This window comes from Drosophila rhopaloa, unplaced genomic scaffold (assembly GCF_018152115.1).
Source record: "Drosophila rhopaloa isolate 14029-0021.01 unplaced genomic scaffold, ASM1815211v1 contig_167, whole genome shotgun sequence".
In the NCBI taxonomy this organism is placed as follows: Eukaryota; Metazoa; Arthropoda; class Insecta; order Diptera; family Drosophilidae; genus Drosophila; species Drosophila rhopaloa.
Genome location: NW_025335047.1, coordinates 452,565 through 464,725, shown reverse-complemented (window position 1 = coordinate 464,725; position 12,161 = coordinate 452,565). Strand labels below are relative to the sequence as shown.

Sequence of the window (12,161 nt, the reverse complement as noted above, 5' to 3'; positions counted from 1 at the left end):
GGTATTTTCCTGCCTATGTCACTCTAATCAGCTGCAACACGTGCGGTTTAAAATTGTTTTGGTTTGGCACATTTCATTTAAGCAGCGTTAGAAATTACTAATTAAGCAATTTAACAATGAAAATCCGCAAGAATCACGCCCGAAAGCGTTACCGCTATAATGTGAACCGCAAGACGATGAACAAAACACGCAGTTCGACGGGAAAAATTAAGGAGTAAGTAGGGTCTTTGAGGCTCTTTTAGAGAGTTCTGCAGTTTAGGTAGGGAGTTTGGAAACCAGTTGAATGAGATTTTCCAAACATATTAAATTTAATAACTGTATCCTTATACCGCCAAAGCAACGATCGATTAATTGACGCGCATTTGTAGTGTATTTTAAATCGGACAAAAGTTTTGTTTTTTCTTTTACTTAAGTTCAATTTTATATTTTCCAGTCCCAGGATGAAGAAGATGTGGATGGAGGACCAACGCGTGGGCACCAACTTCAGTGAAATGGGATTGGCCAAGGATGTCAACAAGACCATTGCGATTCCTAGCTACAAGAAGGATCGTCTTCTGGCGGCGAGAGTGGTAAATGGATTTCTGGAGGAAGAACTTGACGACGATGAGCGCCGGGCATTGGGGATCAAAAAACCAGCCGTGAAGGAGGGTCCAAAACGAGAACATGTGGTCCAGGAACTAGAGCAACTGGCCAGCGAACGTGCCGATCCGGAATTCAGGTTATATGGAGATTCTCCGATTAAAAACTGTCTCCTAATTGGTAAAATATCTACAGATTACCCAAGGGTGTGGTCAAGGAACTGTCCTACTTCCTTAACAAGCACAAGTTTAATTACAAGGCCATGGTCACCGATCGAAAGAACTTTGGTCAATGGACCTGGAGGCAGTTCCGCTTAAAGATACGCAGATTCATGTCCATTCCGGAGCAGTTCAACGTGTACCTGGAACAGAAGAAGCTTCCCAGCGGCGTAAAACCGGATTGGGAGGAGTACGAATCGGACAGTGAATGGAAATAAGTGCTTCTGAACTGTAATATAATCTAAAATATAACAGTTTTCGGGTTCATACCCTATTATTTGTAATGACTAGATGTATCATATTTCTTTAAATACACAGAAAAAAGCAAGTAAAGTCGAATAGATTTTTCCTCGTAAATAGTAAAGTTTAGAATTTTTTGATTACAGGAAAAAATCTTGTACCAAATTAAATTTTTTTTACCAACGTCAGTACAAGAGTTCATTTTAAGGATATGAAACAATTTTATTAATATTTTATAACTACTTTTACAAAGCCTAGCCAGTGGCAATCCTTTTTTTTTTAATGTCGTACGAAAGAAAGAAAATAAAAATAAGGGCAGCCTGTCGTCTCACTCCAACGAAATCGAAAATAAGCTGCACTGAGTTGCAATTTTGCATGTATATTAGAGACGGGCCCCACGCGTATCCGATTTAATTGACAATTCAAATATTTAAAATCATTAATACAGAGATAAATTTTGACGATTTTTTACAAAGTGCAATTTAATAAAAAGAAGGCAGTGAGTTTACCGAGTAAGCTAAATGATTTTTGAAGTCTTTCACCTCTTAAAAAATTGTCTAACATATTGTATTTTTTCATGTTTAAGTTCAATTTGAAATATTCAAAAATTTACCTCTTGACAATTAAATTTATAGTTTCTTTATCAAAAACACATCCTTAAATATAGGGACCAAAGCCCAATAAAATATTGAGACCATCCCAATTTCCCAATTAAACACAAGATCCTGGTCCATCTCTAAATCGGAATCGGTTCGGCTCCGTTCTGCTCGGAGTCGAGCGCTTTCTCGGTCTTTCCGTTTTGTGATTTCGAGGTAAGTGCACGCGGAGCTCCCGTAAAATCCTTTAAATTTGCCAATACTAATAGGCATCGATTGGTTTTGCAAGTGACAATTTCTGCATATTGAAAAGGAATTTCTTAGATTTTCCAAGCATTTAATTGAGTGTTTGGCCAAAAGTGAGCGTGTTGTGCATTTCCGACCGGTTTCCCATGACGTTTTGCATAATAGCCGCATGGAAATAACGGTGGCCGGTCTGCGTAAATCGATACGGTTTGGAAATTCGAGTTCTCAGTGCCTCAAATCGCAAGTAAATTAAACAAATTTCGTAGACTTAAAAAATTCCAACATGGCGGCTTGGTGCATGTGTGTGCGTGTTCGATTTCGCCTGGATTATTCCCGTTTTATATTATAATATTCCCGTTCCCACGATGTTTGTTCCCCAGTTTCTATTGGAATTAGCTGCAAGAATATGGAAATTCCGGCATGACACATGCTTGGCAGATTATTTTTCCTGCCCTGCATGTCTGCCAAAGTATTTTTACATATTTCTCTTTTTTCCCTCTTTTCCTTTTCTTTCTTGCAATTTGCACTTCGATGCAAATACAGAGATTTAAAAATAACATGCGGGAAAATCGGCAAGTAAAATTGTCACTGGGGTAGAAAATAAATCACAACGCCCTGCAGCTCTCTCGATCTCTCCGTCTCTTTCTGCAGGAACAGCAAGTGCAATCCGCGGCCATTCGCCATCTCTTTCTTGCCCGTCTCTTTTTCTGCAGTTTTTCACCCTTTGGAATCGCGAATTTTCAGCCGCACGAATGTCGCCGAATGCCGATGCTTCTGGCCATTTCTCATTGATTTTCTTTTTCAGCATGTTGCGAAATTTTGTAACTTCGTCATTTTGATTTAAGAAAAGCTGATAGAATCTTATTCCTATTGGTTTTCCCACAAAAAAAAAACCGGCCGGTTCTTTTCCCCAGACTGTCGCAATGTTTTCCGCATTTCCCCGGGTCGTCAGACTTTTTGGGTGGGGGCTTCTCTCCGGTTAAAACGTCGTCTGCTGGAGAGTGCATTTTCCTCAGGGTTCGTAGACTTCGGCTCGAATCGTTTATGTCTGTGGCTCGTTATTGATTTTTCACCCGGTGCAAATCGGCGGAGAGATATATACGGCAGTCTTTAACCGACGGACACTTGGCTTGGTCGTTTGACCGGCAGCAGAGTACGGAAAACTATCAAAAAAGCTATAACCTACCTATAACATTATTCTTACTTAATTTTTTTAATTTCAAGGATACAGCGTCGAGTGGATTTTTGTATTCAGTTTTTGAAAGCTCAGCATCGCCAGTGACCAGCTCTAAAAATCGAGTTAAAACAGGTGAGTTTTTTTTTCTTTAATCAAACGGAAATTCTGCAGATATTCGTGCACCCCATAAATAATAGCTGCTTGAAAATTTATATTTTGCTCGCCAACATTTTACAAGAATTAAAAAAAAAAAAAAAACAGTTTATTCTTTTTATATTATTCAATTAACTTTTCTTAAATGTCTTCCGAGTTTCATGCTTTTTAAATGTAATTATTATTATTATTCTGATTTATTTCTTTTAATAATTATTTATGTCATAATTGTTTTTTTTATAAAAAATAATTGTTTTTTATAAGATGCATTTTAACGATAAGACTTACAAATACAAAGGAAATTGTCCTATCTTTTCCTCGGTGTGCATCTATGCATGTGTGTATGCAATGTGCTTTTGGTGTCTACACCACGATGACACGACCCACACCCACAGCATACATACGTCACTCGTCTGCACCACCCATTAAATTAAGGCCCACATTCACATCCTACTGGATTTTATCCACCGACATAGTTGATCCAAGCATCTCTCCAACATTTCATGTCTCCCTTACAGCTTTATAGGAAAAGGCTTAATCTGTGAAGATGGGCAAAGAGAAGATCCATATTAACATTGTGGTGATTGGCCATGTGGACTCCGGCAAGTCGACTACCACCGGCCATCTGATTTACAAATGCGGCGGAATCGACAAGCGTACTATCGAGAAGTTCGAGAAGGAGGCCCAAGAGATGGGCAAGGGCTCCTTTAAGTACGCATGGGTGCTGGACAAGCTGAAGGCGGAGCGGGAGCGTGGCATTACCATCGACATTGCTCTGTGGAAGTTCGAGACGGCCAAGTACTACGTGACCATCATCGATGCCCCCGGACATCGCGATTTCATTAAGAACATGATCACCGGTACCTCGCAGGCCGATTGTGCGGTTCTGATTGTGGCCGCCGGAACCGGAGAGTTCGAGGCCGGGATCTCCAAGAACGGCCAGACTCGTGAGCACGCCCTTTTGGCATTCACGCTGGGCGTGAAGCAGTTGATCGTGGGCGTCAACAAGATGGATTCTACTGAACCGCCATATAGCGAGGCTCGTTATGAGGAGATAAAGAAGGAGGTGTCCTCGTACATCAAAAAGATAGGCTATAATCCGGCCTCTGTGGCCTTTGTGCCCATCTCTGGATGGCACGGCGATAATATGCTGGAGCCCTCCGAGAAGATGCCGTGGTTCAAGGGATGGTCCGTGGAACGCAAGGAGGGCAAGGCGGAGGGAAAGTGTTTGATCGACGCGCTGGACGCGATCCTGCCGCCCCAGCGTCCCACCGACAAGCCGCTCCGGCTGCCACTTCAGGACGTCTACAAGATCGGAGGCATCGGCACCGTACCAGTGGGTCGCGTGGAGACTGGTCTCCTTAAGCCAGGTAAATCTGCTGTTGCAGTACCCCGTCTTGATTGGTTCCCTTGTCTTCCGGGTTAAGTGGTGGAAGTAAGGTCCTCCCACCCTCTCTGATTATTTCATTCATGTTCTCTGCGAAATTTGGGTCGGCAGTGGGCTGCAACTCCCACTGCCACCACCTTGGAGATAGTCTTGCGCATGTATGCATTGTTGAGAGAATTCTCCGTCAAGAGCGAGGCGCGTCACCCCCATGCACTTGTGGAAACTGGTTATCCTCCTTGAAAAGAACTTCCATTTTCAAATTGAAAGTGAAATCCTTTTAAAATAATAAAAATATGTGAATATGGTAGCCGGCATTAATACCTTGTATCCAACTATTGCAAAAAGTCAAAACAATGAATTCAGTTTGTTTTGTAAGAGTCGTTTGGTCCCAATATACTATTAAATTAAATCCAATAAAAATTAAACAATGATTCACATATCTTAGATCAACATTTTTTTTATTTCTTACAATAGAAGTTAGGGAAAATGGGCCCATCATCTAGTTTCTTATTTAAGAGCTTTTAATATTCAACTTCAAAGTAAAAAACGGAAATATAACAATTAAAATTTTTCTAGATAAAAATTCAAAAAATTGAGAATACTGCAGAACAATTTGTATCAAAATGAATTCAAGAGTCTTAGTTTGCCTTTGACTGAGATTTCTTTCAGTGAAAATGAGACAGTCCATTCATATATGTATAACTCGGATGTTTCCGGTCTCATTGCAGGCATGGTTGTCAACTTCGCTCCAGTCAACCTGGTCACCGAGGTTAAGTCGGTGGAGATGCACCACGAAGCGCTTACCGAGGCGATGCCCGGCGACAACGTCGGCTTCAACGTGAAGAACGTGTCCGTAAAGGAGTTGCGTCGTGGGTATGTGGCTGGCGATTCCAAGAACAATCCTCCCAGGGGAGCTGCAGACTTCACCGCTCAGGTAGGTCAACCAAGTTTTTTTAAGACTGATAATGTGAATTTGTAAACCCTTTCCTAAATGAGGTAGTTGATTAATTTGGATCGTTGGGGATTTAGATCCCCTACTTTTTAAGGATTTAATTTATGCCGACTGCCGATAGTTGATTTATTGACTCCTTGTTTTTTTGTTGTCTTCCCCCGCAGGTAATAGTGCTGAACCATCCAGGCCAGATAGCCAATGGCTACACTCCCGTATTGGATTGCCACACGGCCCACATTGCCTGCAAGTTTGCCGAGATTAAGGAGAAGTGTGACCGCCGCACGGGCAAGACCACCGAGACGGAGCCGAAGGCCATCAAGTCTGGAGATGCGGCCATTATAGTGCTGGTGCCCAGCAAGCCGCTGTGCGTCGAGAGCTTCCAGGAGTTCCCACCGCTGGGACGGTTCGCAGTGCGCGACATGCGCCAAACTGTCGCCGTCGGCGTCATTAAGTCGGTCAACTTTAAAGAGACGACCTCGGGCAAGGTGACAAAAGCCGCTGAGAAGGCACAGAAGAAGAAATAACTAGGGTGCCAGCAGAACTACGACATTACTCGAACCCAACAACAACAACATCAAGAACAACAAAAGCAGACGGCTAGAGCAACAGCAACAATAACACATAACAACACACATGTCAAAATTATAATATCCACTCGACGATCAAAAGCAAACCATAGCTCCGTGGCAACCAAGACACCAATTACTACTATTAGCAGCTGCCGCCAGAGGCAGATATTATATGAAATCGAGCAGATACTACCCTATAAATTAACCACAAGTACGATTAGCGAGAAGAGCTGCAGCAAAGGTGCGAAGAAGGATTCTTTCCAGCTCCTCGGGTCGGTTTTGGTCCTCTTTACCCTACTGGTCTACTGCAGCTATCTGAACTTGTATCGTCATCGCAAGTCCTTCCGCAGGAAACCCAGCACCACCTACGACTGGGAGTGGGCAGGGTCCTTCGGAGGCCTGCTGTAGCCTGCCTCTTCGATATATACTCATCTACAAACTAACCTTACATTTGATTAGCAGTCACACATCCGGTCGTGCATCATCCACCTGTTTCGAATGGATTTTAAACACTTTTTATACTTTTGATAAGTCAAGTCGGAGGCATTCGATTTAAAATCTATTATAAAATGTAATTTCCGGATTTAGTTTTAAACCACGCCTACACTCCAAAACAAAAACCCTTAAAACAAAAAAAAAACCCAAAAAGAAGACTACATTCGTAATGAATTTAAAATTTCTCTTGAAACCAAAAGACAAATGCTTAAGAAGTATTACAAAAAAAGGAATCAACATAACACACATAATCATGCGGTTTTTTGAAAACATTATAAATGTTTGATCGAGCCTCATTTGAATTTGCATACTACATTATATACGTTAACCACATGTCATTGCATTACCCATAACCAGCATATAATACACGTTACTCTCTCACACTCTGAATTTATACAAATCGAAAACAATTGTAACCGACACCAGAACTCTTGGATTCAGAACATGTTGCTTGATACAAGATCTTTTAAATGATGAGAAAAATAAAGGAAGCTTAACCGTAAATACCACAAAACAATGACTTTGGCCTTAAGGTACACTTGAATGGTTTATAATAACTTTATATAGCGTAGTTTAAATTTGTAGGCTTTTCGGCTGGAGTTATTAACTTTGAATTTCACATGCATTACTGAGCACTTACTTACTAACTTGTTCTTACTTATTAACATGTTTAATAATTTAGAAACAAGAGGAACCATTTCTAAAGTTCAATAAACGGAACTACAAATAAAAGGGTTATTCCTATTATTGTAGGAAGTTTTAATGTAAATTCAAATTCTACCAGTTCACAATATATTTGGTTCATTTAGTCTAGTTCCATTATTTGGCTTGACAGCCCTGGTTCTGACTCACTAGGCGCCCTGTATAAAAACAACAAGGCACCGCAAATTGGACCGAATCTCAGCCGGCTGTTCGAAGTTTAGGTGAAATAACTGTGACTCAGACCAAGTGCTCCCCCGCCGAGCTTGACTAACTTTAGTACAAAGTTAAACACAGCGGAAGCAACAGAAAAATGGCAGATCCACGCATCAGACAGCTGGTTATTAAAACTGGAGTCGTTAAGCGGCTGACCAAAGAGAAGTCATGCTACCAAAAAGACGTGCTAATAGAGCAGTCCAGGATGGAAAAATTCAGGGGCGAGGGAGCCGATGACCATGTACTGCGCAAGCAGGAGGAGGTCATTCAGGAGTGCATAATGATGGTGCCTGACTCCAAGAGGAGGTAAAGGGCGTTACAGTTTCCTATTTTAATTGGATAATGAATCATATTCTTCGCAGATTGCAAAAAGAGTATGAGGTTTTGGAAAAGTACCTCAATGATGAGCAGGATCTCAAGGAGACGGAGGCATATACCAAGGGCGCAGAGATCTTGAAAGCCGCCAAAGTGGAACTGGATGTCTAAATGATTCCATTTTTTCTCTATTTTATATTCGCAATAACTGAAAATTCCTGAAGGCAAAAGCAAAACAGAAATTTCTGAGCTGCAGCGGCCTTAACCTCCTAAGTATTAATGAATTTAATACCCAATAATCTTGTTTTGATACAAAATAAATAAAACTAATCTAACAACTGAAAAATCAGCTGTTGGCTTGCAATTACTTATTATTTCTACACGGGTTAGTCTTTAAGCCACATATTTTCTTTGCTATTTTAAAACGCTTATGACGGTTTTATTAATAAATTTGTAACAATAAATTTTATTAAAATCTTTTAAAACTACCCTATAACTAGCCTTACTCTTTTTAGACGTTTACCAACACAGTTTTACCAAAATGCCGCACAAAAATCTAAAATTAAGCGAAATTAAAGCAAATATTCGGCATGTCATAGAAAATTTAAGACAACTGGAGTACCTAAGTAGTGAACGAGAACAATACTTCAATGTGGAACAGGCGGAGGAACTGCAGCGCAGCACTACAACCCTGCTGTATGAACTTGACCAAGTGCCGGGCCAAAAAGTAGCCGGCATACAAAAACAAAGAAAACGTCGCCGACTCTTAGATAAACAAAAAAATAAGCGGGCAAAATGGGAAAACAAGATATCAGGAAAACTATTGTTCACAGAGAGGAAGTATTCCATAGATCCCCCGCGAAATCCCAAAAAGAAACAAGCGGAGCACATCTCCCTACGAAAGCAACACGATGCGGCCTCCATTTTGGAATCCCTTGATCTTCTGGAGAAACTATGCGAGTCTCGTGGAGGAGACAAGGCGGCACTAAGCCAAAAACTAGCCCAAATGCGACGTGTTTGGCGACGGGTCCAGGAGGAGAGTAAAGGCGACCTTGTCAAAGAGTCCAAGAAGGCTGCCTCAACAGAATCCCAATGGGATGCAGTTTTCTTTGGCCAATCTGCAAATTGGTTTCGGAAGACCAAGGGGAGGTTCCTAGAAATTCGGTAAGACATACATATATCCTTTGACTCTTCTTTAAATAAATAACCCTATTGTATGTAGATCAACCTGGGACTCTTACATAAGTCATGGCGGAAGAGGTTCCTATATACCCAAAGGATGGGTGTTACCTTCGAAAAACCCAATAGCTCAATGGGCAGCCTACAGAACTGAATTTTAACATACTTATTACTTATAAATAAAATCGAACGACAATGACAATTCTAAATAATTATATAAGCCTTGAAAATAGGTTTTCTCTACCCCCATGTATGAATTGCGACTCCCACAAACCGAATTGTAAAACTTTTTCTAAACAACAAAATTTCTTTACTAATTATTGTGGAATTTTATTTCTTTAAAAGAATCTTTCTGTATTCAGCTTAGATGAGCGACAAGCGATTGAGACACCGACCTATTCGTAGATCCAGTCGTTGGCAGCCGGGGTCCAGGTGACCAGCTCCTTCTCGTTGAACCACAGAGCGATCTCCTTCTCGGCGGACTCGACGGCATCAGAGCCGTGGATGATGTTGCGACCCACCTGGATGCAGAAGTCACCGCGGATGGTGCCGGGCAGCGAGTCGGCGGGGTTGGTGGCGCCGAGCATCTGACGACCAGTCTTGACCACATTCAGACCCTCCCACACCATGGGCACCACGGGGCCGGAGTTCATGTAGTTCACGAGTCCGGGGAAGAAGGGACGGGCGGACAGATCGGCGTAGTGCTTCTCCAGCAGCTCCTTGGAGGCCTGGTTACAAAACGGTTCGTTATCAGTAATTGCAGTTTTGACCTCTAAAACACATGTAATTCCGTTGACGCCTGCACCCAACCTTTGAGGTTAGGGCCGAAGATAACCCCGCGTGGGGGCTACCTATGTATATTGATTTCTTCCTAATTTAATTATCTGCTCACCCAGGTGTGCTTCAGGGCGACCAGTTTGAAGCCCTTCTGCTCGAAGCGCTCAATGATCTTGCCGACGAGTCCTCGCTGGACGCCATCAGGCTTGACCATGATAAAGGTACGCTCCTTGTTAGCCGCCATTGTCGCCAAAAATACGGAAAAGAATGCCAAGATGGTTCCAAGCATCGGTAGCTTCATGGGTACGTCGTCGCAGAAAAATCTTGCCAATAATACGCCGGCAAAGTGAATTTGTGGGTATCGCGTAGTGGTCACACTGTAGCGCCGCTTTTATGAGCTTTTCTCGGGTTACTTGCGATTTTTAAGGGCAGTAAGTCTTTTCGATCTTGGTCAAAATTCTTATATTATTTATTCCTTAACTTTCCATTTGAAACTTGGATCAAGTCCCCGGGAATCGCTGAGATATTTAAATTTGTATCCACTTTCGTAGCGTTGCCACGTCGCTGGTTTGCCACGTCGCTGGTTTGTCAAACTTTTTGGGTATTTTAAGATCGTGGTAAATATTTAGTTTAAATCATGGCGGCTACATCATTGTTGCAAATAAATCAGAAGCTATAAAATTGTATGTTGTTTATTGAGTTTCGTTTTTGAATTTCTAAAAAAATTATCAACTCGGTGTTCTTTGCCAATAAGCAGAGCCCTTTAAAAAGATGAAATCCCCAAAAAAATTTGCCCTTGAAGTTATCAAATTTCATCTTCTAAAACCGCAATCGTTAAATCATACTACTTGGAGGCGAAGTTAAACCCCCAGTATGTCACGTTTCGATAAGATTAGATCCGTGTAATCACAGTACGTGATAAAACAATACAAGTTAACAAATAATATATACAGTTGGTAGATGCAATTGGGCTGGGTAAATCACTTCGTCCCGTCCAGTTTGGTCAGGCCGTCAGCGTACTGAAACTCAGGGCTGTTCTCGTACTCGCACATGTCCAATGCGATGACGCAGCTCTCCTTTACGACGCGTTTGTCGTCCTCCGCATAGCGTTTCAGAATCTGGATGCAATCCTCTGTGGCAATGGCGCCTAGGGCCTCGGCACATTCGTGGCGCACCATTTCGTTCTCCAGGCGATCCTCCAGGTTATCCTGCAGGTAGGGAATGCTGCAGGGCTCCTGCAGCTGTCCCAGGACGAAGGCCACCTCGTGGCGGAACAGGGCGGAGGAGTCCTTCAGTCCCTCGGCGATGGCCAGGACACTATCCTCGGTGCGCAGATTACGAAGGCTGAACATGGCCCTATATCGATCGAACAGACTCTGCTGGGCATCCAGGTAGATGGTCTTAAGTTCGGCCACACTTTTATCGCCCGCCGTTGGTGGTGAAGGATCCACGGAGGCGTAGGGATTGTTGTCGTCGACCTTCTGACCACTCTGCATCCAGCGGACTCGGTCCAAGGCGATGGCACACGTTTCGGCCACCTCCACTACCGGATCCGTTTTGTACTCCTCCAAAATGGGCAACACATCGGGGTGCCCTATGGCTCCCATGGCCTCCGCTGCCTCGTGGCGCACCATCGGCTCCTGCGCGGTGTCCTTCAGGACCTTGGTCAGGATGTCTAGTGCCTTGGCGTCCTGCATCTGGCCCAAACAATAGGCCAGTTCGTGTTTTAGCAGCGCTGAATCATCGTCGAAAGCTTTGCTGATCGCCTCAATTGCCGTTCCTCCTCCAATATTTTTCAGGGTGAACAAAGCCCGAAAACGCTCTTTCAGCGGGCGATCTTTGTTGTTCAGGACTCCTCCGATGGCTTCGATCTGCTGCTGGGAGACCATTTCGATGTAGTGCGGTTTTTTAATAAAAAATTCTTTAGATGCCGCGTGGGAACGGGCTTCTGGGCGTTTACCAACACAACTTGTTGTGGTCAGGGTTGCCACAAATTAAAGTATCAGTAGGAATTTAAATTTGTGTATTACAGATTTTGGTATGGAACTGTTTACTCCAAAAAAAGTAACTGTTTTATGGGTACTTATAATATCTGAATTTTTCTTTAGCAATCCGATATCGGTATTTTAAAAGTACTAAATATAGAAAAAGTGAACACTAAGTTGTACTTCTTATACCCGTTATTACTTGAAATCTCTGTATATATGTATGGGGTTCAGCAACAAAATAAAATATAGATGTAGTTATCTATATTTGATAACTTTTTTCCAGAGAAAATGACATAAGAAACAACCTTAAATGTTTCAACAGACGTTTAAAGAGACGCATAAAATTCAATATTCTAAAATATTCAAAAAAGGAAA

General features: G+C 42.3%; 6 protein-coding genes across 6 annotated transcripts; 4 read left to right on the top strand and 2 right to left on the bottom strand.

Annotated features, from left to right (window-relative positions):
* The first annotated feature begins 5 nt into the window (after positions 1-5).
* LOC108045109 (nucleolar protein 16) lies at positions 6-1,130 on the top strand. The gene is made up of 3 exons (XM_017124314.2): positions 6-214; positions 434-718; positions 775-1,130. Exons 1-3 carry the CDS (start codon positions 117-119, stop codon positions 1,013-1,015), a joined length of 624 nt encoding a protein of 207 aa, XP_016979803.1. The 5' UTR covers positions 6-116; the 3' UTR covers positions 1,016-1,130.
* Positions 1,131-3,011: 1,881 nt separating this feature from the next.
* On the top strand, positions 3,012-7,126 carry LOC108045107 (elongation factor 1-alpha 2). The gene is made up of 5 exons (XM_017124312.2): positions 3,012-3,032; positions 3,104-3,188; positions 3,728-4,579; positions 5,325-5,530; positions 5,713-7,126. The coding sequence occupies exons 3-5, from the start codon at positions 3,757-3,759 to the stop codon at positions 6,070-6,072; spliced, it is 1,389 nt and encodes a 462-aa protein (XP_016979801.1). The 5' UTR covers positions 3,012-3,032; positions 3,104-3,188; positions 3,728-3,756; the 3' UTR covers positions 6,073-7,126.
* A 321-nt stretch (positions 7,127-7,447) lies between these two features.
* Positions 7,448-8,206, top strand: LOC108045117 (tubulin-specific chaperone A). Its single transcript, XM_017124335.2, has 2 exons — positions 7,448-7,833; positions 7,890-8,206. The coding sequence occupies exons 1-2, from the start codon at positions 7,625-7,627 to the stop codon at positions 8,011-8,013; spliced, it is 333 nt and encodes a 110-aa protein (XP_016979824.1). The 5' UTR covers positions 7,448-7,624; the 3' UTR covers positions 8,014-8,206.
* A 151-nt stretch (positions 8,207-8,357) lies between these two features.
* On the top strand, positions 8,358-9,301 carry LOC108045115. Its single transcript, XM_017124332.1, has 2 exons — positions 8,358-9,006; positions 9,065-9,301. Exons 1-2 carry the CDS (start codon positions 8,384-8,386, stop codon positions 9,180-9,182), a joined length of 741 nt encoding a protein of 246 aa, XP_016979821.1. The 5' UTR covers positions 8,358-8,383; the 3' UTR covers positions 9,183-9,301.
* A 25-nt stretch (positions 9,302-9,326) lies between these two features.
* LOC108045116 (nucleoside diphosphate kinase) lies at positions 9,327-10,102 on the bottom strand. Its single transcript, XM_017124333.1, has 2 exons — positions 9,914-10,102; positions 9,327-9,749 (listed from the first exon to the last, which is right to left on the bottom strand). The coding sequence occupies exons 1-2, from the start codon at positions 10,097-10,099 to the stop codon at positions 9,417-9,419; spliced, it is 519 nt and encodes a 172-aa protein (XP_016979822.1). The 5' UTR covers positions 10,100-10,102; the 3' UTR covers positions 9,327-9,416.
* A 372-nt stretch (positions 10,103-10,474) lies between these two features.
* Positions 10,475-11,781, bottom strand: LOC108045114 (deoxyhypusine hydroxylase). Its single transcript, XM_017124331.1, has one exon. The coding sequence runs from the start codon at positions 11,685-11,687 to the stop codon at positions 10,779-10,781; it is 909 nt and encodes a 302-aa protein (XP_016979820.1). The 5' UTR covers positions 11,688-11,781; the 3' UTR covers positions 10,475-10,778.
* Between the last annotated feature and the right edge of the window lie 380 nt (positions 11,782-12,161).